The following is a 15191-nucleotide window of genomic DNA, read 5'->3' on the forward strand; positions in this document are numbered from 1 at the left end:
CGATGCAGCACATCATCCTCGTTCCAAGGTGCATGGCTTGTTGCCCAGCAACAGCTTTTAACTGGCATTGAGATGGTTGGAGGTTAGAGCTTTTTGTTGGGAATAAATCTGCTTTTCAATGTGTGAATCAGTACGTTGTGGATGTGACAGTGATGAACTCATTCATCTGCTCTTACTACATTGTTTCCGTTTGTGTTGCTGTGTGTGTAAAATGTGATTATACACGCGTGTGATGTGTGAACTTCAGTGTTTGAAGGGGATCAATGATATGCTTATGGATAGATTATTCTGTGTGTGCGCGCGCTTGTTTGCTCTCCAGTTCTTCCTCTGTAACATTCAGCAGTAAAGTCTGATGATGAGCTAGCATGGCTCCGTTCCCAGAGCACATTGTGGGTAAGGAGCTTAGAACAGGAGGTCATCTAGTCAGATTTCTCTAGGAAGACACGTGTACACAGAGGGACACAGAGTGAGCTACGTCCATTCAGCTCTGCAGCCAACCAGCTGAAAGAATGCAGAAGAGAGAAGTACAAGAATGAAACCACCTATTTCCATTTGATGCTGCTTTATGTTGATACTCCATTACATTTTGGTGGTTAGTCTTGTACTTTTTACCCCTCCCCATTTGTCTGGTAGCTATAGTTACCACTTTGAATTATACGAAATCTTATAAAATATGATGCATTGTTACAGATTGTACCACTCAACAGTATATAAAGTTAAAATCAGCACAGCTTCCAGCACCTACAATGCTAAACAGTGCTTACACATTCATGCATCAGCAATAATAAGCAAATAATACAACGTACAATGACATAACACTCATGGTGGTCAGTCTTTGTATTGCAATTACTTTTAACTTCAGTTCTTAAAATACATTGTTCTACCCATACTTCCCTACTTGTACTTAAGTAATAATCTTAACTTAAAAGAGTACTCCACTGATTTGCACTCTGTAAAGCTGTTGGACTCACAATGGACAGTTATTCCACACATTCCTTTTCCAAATCAAAGCCTGGCACCTACACTACCCACAATGCAACTTGGCTGGAGATTCATGTGTGTCATGCTAGTAGCAGCTAACATAGCCTCGGCCTGTTAGTTGAGTTGGAGATGGAGATGGAGTGGGCTACAGAGGTCTGGTAAGCTCACTTCTCTCTAACCCCAAACTTCCTGATTATTTGTTTTATTTCTAAACTCATACTCTGCAGCTCCATGTGATGCTGACTCACGTGACATCACATGAGGCAGCTGGCTCTGGAGCCACAAAGGCTTTCTACAACTTTTTTCACATATTCAGCAGAACTACCCAAGACCCTAAACAGCCTTATACAGTGACAGGAGTGCCCCTTTAAGTAATAGTTTCAACAGTTTTCACCTGTAATTGCACATTTTTACAGTGTGGTTTTGTTAGTTTTACTTAAGTAAAATATCAGAATAATTCTTGCACCCCTGGAAAATGCTGAACATGGGTATTAGAGTATTAGGTTGCACAATAAGATGAATGATATTGAGGACAGGAAGCACCTTATGATAAAATACCTTTGAAAGGTACTCATGCCCTTGTTTAATTTCATATTTCATTTCACTCACTTGGAGTGAACCCATCAATGACACTGACTCATAATCGCATCCGCTTTTGTGTGTGGTTTTTGGCACTATGATGTAATTCCTTTCCCTCTTATTTGAGTAAAATTGTTTTTGACAGGATACGTGGGAGCAGAAAAGAAGCACATTAACCTAATATGAGTAATGTCGACTAAAACAAATAAGTCTGCTTCACCACCACTGTCTGGCATGTCAGAGCTCACAGCGGTGATGAGAGAGAGAGAGAGAGAGAGAGAGAGAGAGAGAGAGAGAGAGAGAGAGAGAGAGAGAGAGGCTGGATAGTAGGCCAAGCAGGGGTTATATAAACAAGCTTATTGGACAGGAAGCGCTCTGGCATTAGTGATGCTTAACCCAGCCCACCCCTTATTCCTTATTAGGAACCTGTGTGTGGGTGTGTGTGTCAGCAGGATGGTGCAAGCTGTTGCATGTGTGTTAGTTCAGTTGTGGGCAGCGCTGCGATGTGCTGTGTAATTCATCATGCGGTGTGAGTAGTGGTGCATCACCGTGACACACAGGAAGTGATTCGTCCCGCTGGGTGTCCTGTCCCGTTTGGGTGCTAATCCCCTTACAGCATGATGTCATCAGACAGGAAGAGAGATACACAGAGAGAGATAGAGGGAGAGAGAGACTTTCACACAGATGACACTGTTGAAAAATAGGTAAAAATTATTCTCATATGTGTGATTGAACCTCATACTGGTTTAACCCTGAGAAAGACCACTGTGCGGTCAATATGCAGTCGTCTTCATTTCAATCATGGTTTCCAGATATATCCAAAGACAACAGAGGAGCAGAGTGATAAGGAGCATGGTGAATGGCAAGAGTAAAATACCACACCATAGATCTAAATTTGGGTAGTCAGCTCTCTCCATAACCGAGAAATCAAATTCATTCCGGATATAAAATCTTTCACAACAAAGGTTAAATGTTGGCTAAAAGCAAACCAGAGCTGTACCCATTTTTAGCTAACTGGTGCATGGTGTATGTGTACTGGTGCACTGTGGTCTGTTTTATTTTATTCATTGGCAAAATGTGCTGCAACGATTCGTCTGCACATTTATTATATGTGAGATGAACGTCCACTAAAAGTGTTTGTTTTTGCCACTGACTGCTCAGATTGTAGGTGGCTGACAATATTATGGAAAGGATCCCTGCAGAGACAGACCTTTGTGTTAAAGAGTAAGATCCCTTTTGTTCAACCAGAAATAGTCGTTTCATTGCTCTTGCAAAAGCCACCAGACTCCATTCACAGAAACAGCAATTTTATCATCATAAAACACACTAATTTCAAATGTGACAGAAACTAAATAAAACTGACTAAAACTGACCAAAACCATCTTGGTCCATCTTTCTGCTGTTTCGACAATCACCGCCAACTCTGGTTTGGTCGAAATAAACCCTGAATTTACAGAGTTAGATGTAAAAATATCAAGAAAGGAGAGGAGACATCACAGAAGCAGCGGCGGGGAAACAGCGTGTGGAGCCAGAGTCCTTTCTCATCTAACTCTGAAAGTATTTTTACTGGACATTATGACCAGAGAGATTTAAATACGTTGGACTTCAACAGAAGTTCCCCATGAACACTGAAAGAGTGACATCAAAACATCCGGGGTTTTTTTGCTTGTTTTTTTACTGTGGAGAGAATATCGTCTTTACTGGCTTACTAGACATTATTATACTTCATCTTTTCTATATGCATACTTTGTATATCCCCCTTTTTTTTTTTACATTCTTTTTACTACATACAATATTTGAAGATACATATGTAAAATGAAAAGCATATGTTCAAAATTGTATGGGCTACACTCTCTTGGAATGTTTTGTATGCAGTTATCATGATAATAAAGTTTAACTGAATTGAATATAAAGTATACAAATTATATGTTTTACTACATCTTTACACACATAAATATATGCGATGGTACTTGGAAAAAGGAATTTCTGCAGAACTAGAAAGAAAAATGCTTCCCTCTGCTTGTTTTGGTGATCTGAGGTGCTTGAGTCTGACTCTGGACCCACATTTGAAGGATCTTTGTTTTCAATATCTCCCTCATACACTGATCTCTCGACCATCGAGTCATGAGTCTGTCCGTTTTCCTCAAGATACCGTCTCTTCTGCTTTTTATTTTATTTTTCTCCAGCTTCTCTCAAGTGGTCTTTGTGCTGTGTGTGTAGCTGCTGGATCACACAGGATTTAAAATATTGGCACAACTCTGCGCCAACAGCTCAAATGGAATTACTTCCCTCCATCTCGTTTCATCTGTCCCACTCCATTTCTACCCTTCATACATACAGACACACCTAACATTGACACCAGAGGCCATTTTACATGCTGAGAAGATTCTCAGAGAACTCTTAACGTCGTCCAAAATTCACTTGCAAGGACTCCCAGCGTAGGAGTAAGCTCCACAATGAATGGACCAGATGTTGTATGTCTTTGAAAAGGGGGGCAGTTGACTGGAGCACTTGATATGATGCTCTTTTTAGATGAAGTTTCTGGTCAATAAAAATGCCTTTTTCACTCACTCAACACTTCTACAGATCTTCTACAGATACAATTAAAGGTGCTGTGTAAGCTGTCAATCAAACCCTGGTGCGGACCAAATAACACCCTTAAGAGGAGTTGGTCTCGGTCCAGTCCCAAATGAACTCTGAAGCAGTTCATTTTGCGGTGGGAACGTGATCCGAACTTGATCCGGTCTGACGGCTAGGCATACTCTGCAACTATGAGCAACTAGCTGGAGAATGAATCAAGGTCAGACCTGGACTAGTGCGGCGTAGTATGTTACATTTGGAAAGTGGACCTCCTTCAGGACCTTCTTCCGGTGTTTATGTTCTTGCTCATGCCCAAGACACATCCAACCAATGAGTGAAGTGAATGTCCTCATGTGGTTTGTAGTGCTGCATTTTGAAATGCTTGAATTATTCTCATTGTTAATAGAAACCAAACCAAAAGGCTGCATGTTCACTATCTCAACTAATTCAGACCAGCATGCAGGAACCATAGAAAATGCCCGTTTGTATGTCCATGTATTCATTCAAACTAGAAATCAATGCTCTATTAAGCCAATTTTTTTACCACATCATCTGCAGAATTATCATGCTAATTTGTTTGTCTGTTCACCTGATAGTGTAGACCCAGTAGTGGTCTTTTAGCTCTTTGGTCTCCACCATCTCCAGAGAAAAATATCTGTGTCTTAAAGTGCTTGATGCTCACATTTCTCCTCAGTTTTTTTCCCATGCTGGACAGGCAGCATAGACTTAATCTACCTTCTTATTTACTGGAAATAGCTTCCTATTGTTTTAAAAAGTGTAAGAGGGCAGATGAGAGCAGCGAGGCTCATGGTGTCTGTGTGGGCCAGTGAAGCTAAAAGCTTTATAGAGGTGTAAGACTGGGTGTTAATTCGCACTGGTCTCTGCAGTGCTGTTGACCCTTTCACATTAGTCATTTGACTAAGTGATAGTACAGAGATTATAGAGCTTTAAGTGTCCTCTGAGAGCATATTTCGATTGTTTTGTGTGACTCCTGATATTTAGCATTTGAAGATTTTATTTCCTGTTCTTCCTATTTGTACTGATATTTTTCGTGAAGCTTAAAAATAGCAAACCTAGCTCCTCCTATTTATCCATAGAAAAGATACATTAGCATCATAAAAACACCTTTGCATAGTAAAGATACTGCACTGTCTATATTAGGTTTAAAATGAACATTTTTTTTCACCATCTAACTTTTTATACTTGCGCATTGGATGAGATCATATAGTCCTAATGGGGTATTAGAATTAGCATCATGTTAATGTGTTATTGGCTTGTGTGTGTTTCTACAGGGTGTTGGAGTGCCAAGGTCTTCCAATCGTCAACGGCCAATGTGATCCCTACGCTGCTGTCTCCTTACTAGGACCTTCAAGGTCAGATCTCTCACACGATTGGACATGAGTTCACCAGCCACCAGACACAACTGGATTAACTTTGGATAAACATGTGGTTTTTATCTCCCACCTTTCTGCTTCTCTCAGGTCAGAAGCCAAGAAGACCAAGGTGAAGCGGAAAACCAACAATCCACAGTTTGAAGAGGTTTTCTATTTTGAGGTATGTGTGATTTGTTTGACATTAAATTGTATGTTGTTGTAAAGATGTGTCATCATGTTGGGTATCAGTCAAAGCCAGAGGGATAGTGAGGCTTCATAAATACACCTTATGCTCAAAAGTTTATGGACACCTGAACAATACAATCTTATGTAATTGTTTATATTCTCATTACAAAACCACAGGGATTTGTATGCTGTTATAACAGCCTATGCACTTCTGATTTTGGCACCTGGCTGCAGGGATTTGCTCCCATCAGCCACAAGAGCATTAATGAGGCCAACCACTGATGTTGGGTCCCAAAGCCCGGCTCGCAAGCAGCATTCCAGTTCATCTCAAAAGTGTTTGTTGGGGTGGATGTCTGAGCTCTGTGCAGGTCACTCAAGTTCCTCCACACCAGACTGGGAAAAACATTTCTAAGGACCTCATGGCTGTGTGCACAGGGCCGCTGTCATGTTGGAGCAAAAAAAAAAAAAAAAAAAAAATCAAATTTCTGTTAATTGGACAGTGGTGTCAGCATATTTTTGGCCACATTTCTGAACACAGAGAAGTTGCTTGTGTCTTCTCAAATTGTGTATTGTTTAACACCCACACAGGTGTCTTCACTTGTTTTTCCTAATTGGACTTCTTCTCCTTTGCATGTGGGTGTGCTTGAACTAGCCTTGATTTACATCTCTCTCAGGATGCAGTTGTTTTTGTTGCACCTGCTTGGGTGGGTCAAGTTACACCTTGATCTTTCTTATGGATTTGTGAAGCTCATGGTGTAATTCCACTTCAGCTCCACCCAACTTCATCACCTCTGTGGGTGTGCAGGTCCTGAAAGTAACACCGCAACAGACCCAGCAAGAATATGACTTGTAAAATCAAAAATCTTTGTGAGGAGCCTGATTTCTTCTGAATTGAATCACATCTGCTGCTGCTGCTTTGTTTTTTTCATGTTCTGATCTTGGGATGATAGATTTCTGTCTGCAGTGGTGGCTTGTGGTTTGTGATTTGTGGCGTGTTTTGAGAAATTAAGGTTCAAAGTATTCACAATATAAATAGCAGAACTGACTTGCAGTAAAGCTGTCTTTTATTAGCCAAACTAGCAGCCGTCCTCATTATACTTCAAATATAATATCAATGTCCTACTACAATTGTTTTTTGTTTTTTTAAGAGCAGCCTTCTAATACTGAAAGCTCATTAGTGAATGCAGTTATGAGATACGATCATTGTGCATTTTTTCAATTTGGATACCAAAACAGTTGATTAAATCATCAAGTTTCATCGACAAATTTGAACTGATGGTACACTGCAAAAAACCTCTGTCCTGTTCTTTGCTCCTTGGGTCTATTTGCTAGTTATGCTAGGCAGCAGTACACAAGTTAAAGCCTTAGCCCCGTTAGCAGCACAGTGGAGTTAGCCACTAAAATGTTCAGCAGCTAGTTAGCTAAAAACCTGAATTCATCTCATCTTCCTACTTAATTCAGATTTTGGTTTTCATCGCCTTTACCTCTGAGTAGTCACAATAACTTTGAGTTACAAAACGTAACATTAATTCTTGCTAATAAGCAAACGTTAGCATGTCCTGTGTAATTGACATCAACAAGCTAGCTGCCTCGCTTAATAATGTTAGCTAGCACAATGATAAACAATCAGCTTTTCACCAAATTCAAACAAGGTGTGAAGAAATGTCTCATCTTAACTAGTTGCCATATGTTTTCAAATGGTAATGATTGTGGAGGTATTTGTGCCTCACCACATTTTTGTGTTACTATTGTGGTTTATGTAGTTAGTGGTTAGTAGTTAATAGTTCAAAGTTAGCAGAAACAGCTGGAAATGTATATTTACTTTGTCTGAGTCTTTCTGAGAATACGTTACAGTATTTCATTTCAGCACATTACTTCATTAGTTAATATTTTTAGATTTTTTTTTACACACCCGCACACAATCCTCGACATACCATGCTAAAAGTTCAGAAACCTGGAAACACATTAACATTTGCTGTATTTATTTGCAGTATTTTCTGTGATATCTTTTTACGTTCATTAATATTCATGAGTTGTTTATAGATATTTTTCATACACACACACACACACACACACACACACATTCACACTGTCCCCGTTAACCCTCCATCAGCAGCACAGCTCTGACATTTTTCGTCGCCCCTCCTTCTGGCCTTCCCGCTGCAGCACTGGAAGACAGCAGGACAAGAGTATGATTGATTCAGACAAACCACCAAACAATCTGGCCCATTGATTTCTATCCGACAAGACCGTCTCATTTATTCCCCACCACCACATGAGGACCCTGCATGCCCTGTGGTGCTGTCTGCCTGCAGTCCCCCTCTGAGTCACAGGCAGAGGTCCACGTCCACATGCAAACACAGGCCCATCTATAATGTGTCTGTCATGTGGTTGTCCTTTTTTTTATTGCTTCAAATTTTATTTTCTTATTGCTCCAAACTTACATGGAGCAGGCCACATTCCAGTCTGTGATAATTCCCATCTGGATCAAAATCTGCCAGATAGTGAGCTTAGCGTCAGATCAAGGCTCATTTTGGCCTTGTTGAAAACAAAACAACTACTAATTTCAGGAAAATAATGTGCAAATGTGCACATTACAGAACAGTATAATATGCTTTGTAATTTAATGACAAAGCACCTGATCTCTCAATTAGGGTTGCAACTTACAACTTGTCTCTTTATTTATTAATCTGCCCATTATTTTCTCAATAAATTGTTTTAACTTCCCAGAGGCTAAGGTGCTTTGGCATCATAGATGATAAAGGACCACATGAAGTTGTCACAATTGAGAATCAATCAATCAATTACTTCAGCTTTTGTCTCAATGTGGCTCAATTGTTTGCTTCTACCAGCTCATTTTTCAGGATGTAGATGATTCACTTTACCAGGAGGAAATACTCACTTCAGCATGGTTCATGCTGAATGTTTACTGTCTGCATTTCTAGGTGACGCGGCCCTTAAGCTACACAAAGCGGCAGTTTGATGTTGAAGAAGAGGATGTTGACAAGCTGGCGCTGAGGTGAGCCGGTAGCTTTGTTAAGGGACACAGGCGTCAGTGTCTGTGCTGAATCTGGTGTCTTTTAAAGCCTCTCCCATGTTCATGTTCAAACTGTGGTTTGTGCTCAGGGTGGATCTGTGGAACGCCAGCAACCTGAAGTTCGGGGACGAGTTCCTGGGTGGCGTGCGTGTTCCTCTGCGGGTCTTGGGTCAGGCAGGGGTCCATGACGCATGGTGAGAGGAACATCACTCAATCTATCATCTCTTTTCACACACTCCCCTCTTGGCCCATCAATCATTTCGGGTTCGTTTTATGGTCTTTCCACCAAACACAGCCTGACCAACTGCTGGGGCTGGTTGGGTTTGATTTCATTATCATTGACAACAGCAGAGCCATAGCAACAAGTATCAGCATTGACCACAGACCTTGTTTAAAGTTTTTTATTTAACCAGGGTAGGTTTCACTGAGCATGAATGCTCTTTAACAACAGTGCTAACCCAACAGAGTCTGTTTTTATAGTCTGCCTCGGACGACATGATTCTTTTGGAAAACTCAACACTTTGTCTCCATGAATGATGAGAGCGCTGCTTTAGAAATCTGAACAAAGAGGATGAAAGTCGTGCAGACCAACTCAGAGCATAATAACCATCCCCTTACATTTAATGGGAATATATTCAATAACTCAGTTTTCTAGATTTTAATAACAATAAACCTTCACTAATAGATTTTTTTAGGCCAAGTGCAAGCACAACATTGACATACGATATTATGAAGTTCATATGGTGAATGTGTTAGCAACAAGTTGCTTATTTAGACATCAAGTAGACATTATCAATCATTTGTTATCAATTCATTTGTTTGTTCGTTGTCACCCATAGAATGCAACTCTGTTCATAGCTCTGTTTTGGTCTCCACCTTCTCATGAGGGAAATATCTGTGTTTTAGCCGCTAAATGCTCCACTATGTTCACCAGCTAGTCGCTAACTGTGTCTGTCTGCCAACAGGTGCTGGGCAGGTAGTATGCACCCAGTTTTTAGAGGTTTCTTCCTGACAACAGCTGCTTTTTTCTTCTTCAGGTACTTTCTCCAGCCCAGGGAGAACGGAGGGAAGTCAGTGAAGGTGGAGGAGCTCGGCTCTCTGCGCCTGAACATCGTTTACACTGAGGACCACGTTTTCCCCTCCGAACACTACACTCCCCTCAGAGATCTGCTGCTGCACTCTGCTAACGTAGGGGTATGTGCACTTGAACGTGCCTCTGCTCTGCTCAGACACATTTGGGTGTTTTGCAGTATCTTGTTCTGTTAACTGCTTTACACTTTACACTGAGTGCTGCATGTTTACTCCTCTCTGCTCAGCCCGTGTCGGCGTCCACGGCTCACATTCTGGGGGAGGTGTGTCGGGAGAAACAAGAAGCCGCCATTCCCCTTGTGCGTCTGTTTCTTCACTATGGCAAGATCGTGCCTTTCATCAGCGCCATCGCTCACGCTGAAGTCAACCGCACACAGTGAGTGTCCTGTTGCATGAAAAACACAAGAAACCACAGCTTGACAGCTAATACTTGTCACAATTCGGCTCTACAGTTGTACCAGCTGTTGCATAAATTCAACTCCCATATTGTGGACATCCTGTGCAGTGTGTTTTTCAGAGAGGAAGCAGAGGAAGTCGCATCAGATGTTGGAGATTTTCCGTATTGATCCCTTTTAATTTCACTCTTAAATCAGGCGCAGATGTAGTCTTGAATCACCACATTTTCTTTATTAGAGATTATTAATTAAAACGACTTAAGAAATAAGGTCATCATCACATGCACAGCTTAGCATTTTGATTTGACAGTGAGAAAAATAGGCAGCCACTGTGGTGTAATTTATTATTTTGATTCATACTCAAAAACAAACACCCCCTGCCCTCTTTGTGTAGGGATCCTAACACCATATTCCGGGGAAACTCGCTGACTTCCAAGTGTATTGATGAGACCATGAAGCTGGCAGGAATGCACTATCTGCAAGTCACACTCAAACCCATCATAGATGAGGTATGGCACTGTTGTACTTACCTATATTTATCCTTTATTCAAGTATTTCTCTGACTCTTTTCATTGAGCCCATGCATTTGTGTGTGTGTCATCAGCTTAATAGTCCATGTTTACGACTATGCTCAAGCATCTTGTGGTTGCGGGGCTTCACAATTTTTGAAAATCCCTTTTCACTGACTGCACTGTTTTGTACTCCTCGCTTCTCTTAACCTGCCAAATGAGCAGTTTTGAATCTTGTTTCCTCGCCACATTTTGGCCTTTGGCGTAGCTCTAAAACTGACATCCATATAATAGTGTGGTCTCAGATTAATCTGTACCTGATGTGTTACGATCCACTGACGTTAGGCATGATGATGCGAGATGAATAAATTCCAGTTTTTGTAACCTTCGCCACCATCTTGACTGTAAGCTTGGTGGACAGCGGCACTGTACCGAGTGTACCAGTTTAATTTATGTCACCACTGTCAGTATGTTGCTAAATCAGTTATGAATGGATATTTCAGTACTTTCATAAATCTTTCACAGATCTGCACAGAACACAAACCCTGTGAAATCGACCCGGTCAAGCTCAGAGAGTCTGAAAACCTGGAGACGAACAGGGTAAGAACACCAGTGTGCTTGTTTGTTTGTTTGTTTGTTTGTTTGTTTGTGTGTGGTCACTGTGTTAACTGACATACCTGCCTCCTCTCCTCAGGAAAACCTTCGCCATTACGTAGACCGCATCTTCAACGTCATCACCACCTCTGGCGTTCGCTGTCCCACCGTCATGTGCGATATCTTCTTCTCTTTGAGAGAGTCGGCTGCCACCCGTTTCCAAGGTAGCTCACTTCCTGAACGGCGTACAAGAGACGAGAAGAAAGAAAGCAAGCTGCTAATAAGGAACAGGAAACAGACTATAAAGAACAGGATGTGCAGGATGTTCAAGGACACTTTGTGTGCTCTGCTATTTATGTCAAGCCTGAAAACAATTAAACCTGCTACACACTTACTATGGTTATGTGAGGAGAGTTGCGTATGTACCGTGTCATATACTGTGCTGCCCCCTGCTGGCAGTCACTGAGCACTGCCTTCACAGGAGGAACAAGCTGTTATAAAACAAAAAAATCTTTGTTTCTGTGTATATTAGTCAGATCACAAAGGGTATGAAATGCCTTAGGTCTTATTTAAGCAAGTATAATCTGTATGTTAAATCCATGTTTTTGCTTTTTTTTTCTGCTCCGTAGTCGACCAGGATGTCCGATACACAGCAGTGAGCAGTTTCATTTTCCTGCGTTTCTTCGCTCCAGCCATCCTCTCCCCCAACTTGTTCCATCTACGGCCACACCATCCAGTGAGTCAATATATACTCTATACTCTTCACATGTGTACATTATGTCAAGAGCTGCTGCTGGAAATATATTTTTAATATTATATCACCCTAGTTTTCCCAGTTTAATTTTTTTCACAGTCAGGACGTCTTGTGCCTGGAGTTCAAAGTTCATTCTTGACCTTGGAAACAGTGATTTTTCTCGCCAGCCAGGTTCAGGTTAAGACTGTACTTGATTGATCTTATTTCATGTCTTTTTGTCTCTCTAGGATCCCGCCACCTCTCGAACCCTCACCCTCATCTCCAAGACGATCCAGACCCTGGGAAGTCTCGCCAAGTCCAAATCTGTGAGTTTCTCTGATTAAAATGTATTTTTCTGATTTCAACCCTGTGGCTTCGTTTGTATTTCACTCTAAAAAGCTGAATTCAAACACAACTTGCTGATTTGTCTCTCGCTGTCTCGCTTTCTTTCCATGCTATTATTCCTGTCAAGGCCAATTTCAAAGAGTCTTACATGGCTGCATTTTATGACTACTTCAATGAGCAGAAGTATGCGGACGCTGTGAAGAATGTGAGTGTTCGCCTTCTATCCTTGTTACATGCAATAAATCTCAGCTGGTATGGAGACACGTGATCAAATGTTCTCTTCTAGACATTTGAAAAAAGGATGTTGAAACGTGGTTTGAGCGAACAGATTTTGCCTCCACAGTCATATATTAATATATATGACATCCTTTACTTCCCTCCACAGTTCCTGGACCTGATCTCCACCTCTGGCAAATGGGATCAGAAGAGTATTGAAACACCGATCATGCTCAAAGAGGGGTAAGGAGCCTGCTTACTGCTGAACACCCAAAAATATCCAAAAGAAAAAAAAGAATGCTAACAAACAGCCCTCTCAATACAACTGCTAAGGAGTTCTACACATGTGATATTATATTAATTTAGACAGTGATTTGAGCTTTTGTAATCATAGTAAAACTGTCTTGTGTCTGTGGCCATTATGATGATGTCAGTCCCCTCTCCACTGTGAACTAAGCAGCTTCAGTGTTTGTCTTTTTACCTCCTGATGGAGGTTGTCTTGGCACTTGTTTCTACCGTTACACAACAGAGTTGGGTTGACCATTAAGGCTGAACTGTCCAGACTCAGAGAATAATTTAAGAGAATAGTTTGCCATCTGGGGAAATATTTGCTTTCTTGGCCGAGTTATGAGAAGACTGATATCGCGTCCATGTCTGTGTGGTGCATGTGATGCTACAGTGAGCAGCTGGTTGGCATAACTGGAAAAAACAGGGGCACAGCTAGCCTGCCTCTGCACAAGGCAAACCGAATCGCCTACCAGCACCTATAAAGTTCACTAATTAAAATGTTACGTATTCTTTGCTTAATCCATGCAAAGTCTCTGTTTAATGCCTTACTATTTCTTGGCTGGCCTGAAATCAGTAACTGGGGTCAAACTGGTTGCCTGCAGACTACCAGAGGCAGGAAATAGTCCAGTATATGAAAAATAAAAATAAAATACACTTCAGTTTCTTCACAAATTTGACAAAAAACAAAGGTCTAACATGTTAGTTCATGAACTTTAGCCAGATTTTATAACCACTGGACAGAGCCACACAGGCTATCTCCAGTCTTGATGCTAAGCTAAGCTAACTGGCTGTTTGATAGTAGCTTCATATTTATCATACAGATGCAAGAGTGATATTGATCTTGTCATCTAACTCTCTGCCAGAGAGCCGATACCTGTATTCCCCAAACGGTCAAACTAGTCGTTTAAGCTCTCACTAAAGTGGAGCTGAGTTTTACTTTTCCATGTTTGACCCTCATGGTTTTGATTCATTTCCAAAAGGACCGGTTACAGTAATGATGCAGACTGTAAACTGAGCGCTCTCTAACCACACCTGGGCTTTTGTTTTGGTGATATTTGTAATGAGGCTGTAAAGGGGAGGAGATTTTCCAGTTGATAATAGTTGTGCCAGCGCCTCGCTCATCAACACCCCCACCCTCTTTTGTTTCTGCTACCGGGCGTAGGAGTGTAAAACTCACTATAAAGAGGGTTGATGGGAAGGGGTCAAAAGGCACGAAGGGCAGGTAAGAGCTTCTCTATATAAAGGCTTTGCCCTTGTGACCCCCTGTGTGTTACCCCCCCCAAAACCGAGCCGGCCATTTTCTCTCCCACCAACATCATGCGCTACTGTAGATGCTGCTGCACTTTACTTTATATCTGGCCCATACGCACGTAAGCAACCTATCAAGCGACTGTCACACTGTCTGACACTGTGTGATGGATTTTAGTCTCTGCACGGCAGTGGACTGATGCGTACAGTGACTGTCATGGTATAAAGTAAAGTGTTAACCTCTAAGCCTGCTTACCTAGGAGGCGTCGCTAGTGCTGGTAGCCCTTCTCGTTCCTCGCCATGCCAGACATGCTTGGTGTGACAGTGACAGCAGGGGTTGGTTACTGTACAAACATTTCTGGGATCTCATATCTGACCGCATCCTGACCCTTTATACCCTTTCTCCAGACTGTGCCCATATCACTACCATACACAGTAGAGTTTCCAGCAGAGCTCCAGGCGTTATGGCAGATGTGAAACCAGCACGTTCTTGGCTCAGTAGTGCGAGAAGAGTATGAGTCTTCCTGTGGGGGAGTAGTAACTTTATAACCCTGGTGCTTCATATTCCATGTATCCTATGGCCCTCAAACTCTAAAACCAAGACATCCTGGTGTTTACTTTCCCTTAAAGGACCATACTGGTGGTTTTACATATTTTAGCCCATTAACAAGAGATCCTGTCAGACATTTTCCAGAGCATACCATCTTTTTTTTAGATTGATTTCAGGTTACAGGCACCCGCTGGTTCCATTTGTTTTATTACAGTGTGAAAATTAATTCAGAGATTGGAAACTTCCTTGACGTTGCTAATCCATCAGAGTGCACCTTTGCATGCATTTATTTATTTATTGGTAGATAAATTGCGAGCTGAGAAATTCTAGATGTCAGAAAATCAAAATGTACACCCAAAATGTAAAAAGTGAGGAAATATGAACTTGAATTTCTTGTTTGGCTTCAAATAACAATTACTTTTGTTATTGATTAATCTGCCAGGTATTTGCTCTCATTTGATCTGTAAAATGGTGACATGTGCCCATTG

General features: G+C 41.4%; 1 protein-coding gene across 2 annotated transcripts in view; it reads left to right on the forward strand.

Annotated features, from left to right (window-relative positions):
- The window catches only part of rasa3 (RAS p21 protein activator 3), a 42297-nt gene that overhangs the window by 21934 nt on the left and 5172 nt on the right, over nucleotides 1-15191 (forward strand). The window contains exons 6-19 of one of the 2 annotated variants that reach the window (XM_076730309.1): nucleotides 5433-5513; nucleotides 5622-5694; nucleotides 8645-8718; nucleotides 8826-8930; nucleotides 9774-9930; nucleotides 10053-10201; nucleotides 10615-10729; nucleotides 11255-11329; nucleotides 11424-11547; nucleotides 11953-12059; nucleotides 12305-12382; nucleotides 12529-12606; nucleotides 12787-12860; nucleotides 14068-14127. In XM_076730309.1, coding sequence (XP_076586424.1) covers nucleotides 5433-5513; nucleotides 5622-5694; nucleotides 8645-8718; nucleotides 8826-8930; nucleotides 9774-9930; nucleotides 10053-10201; nucleotides 10615-10729; nucleotides 11255-11329; nucleotides 11424-11547; nucleotides 11953-12059; nucleotides 12305-12382; nucleotides 12529-12606; nucleotides 12787-12860; nucleotides 14068-14127 — 1350 coding nt within the window. The remainder of the gene's footprint in view (nucleotides 1-5432; nucleotides 5514-5621; nucleotides 5695-8644; nucleotides 8719-8825; nucleotides 8931-9773; nucleotides 9931-10052; nucleotides 10202-10614; nucleotides 10730-11254; nucleotides 11330-11423; nucleotides 11548-11952; nucleotides 12060-12304; nucleotides 12383-12528; nucleotides 12607-12786; nucleotides 12861-14067; nucleotides 14128-15191) is intronic. The other variant, XM_076730317.1, reaches the window with a different exon arrangement.

This window comes from Chaetodon auriga, chromosome 1 (assembly GCF_051107435.1).
Source record: "Chaetodon auriga isolate fChaAug3 chromosome 1, fChaAug3.hap1, whole genome shotgun sequence".
Lineage (NCBI taxonomy): Eukaryota > Metazoa > Chordata > Actinopteri > Chaetodontiformes > Chaetodontidae > Chaetodon > Chaetodon auriga.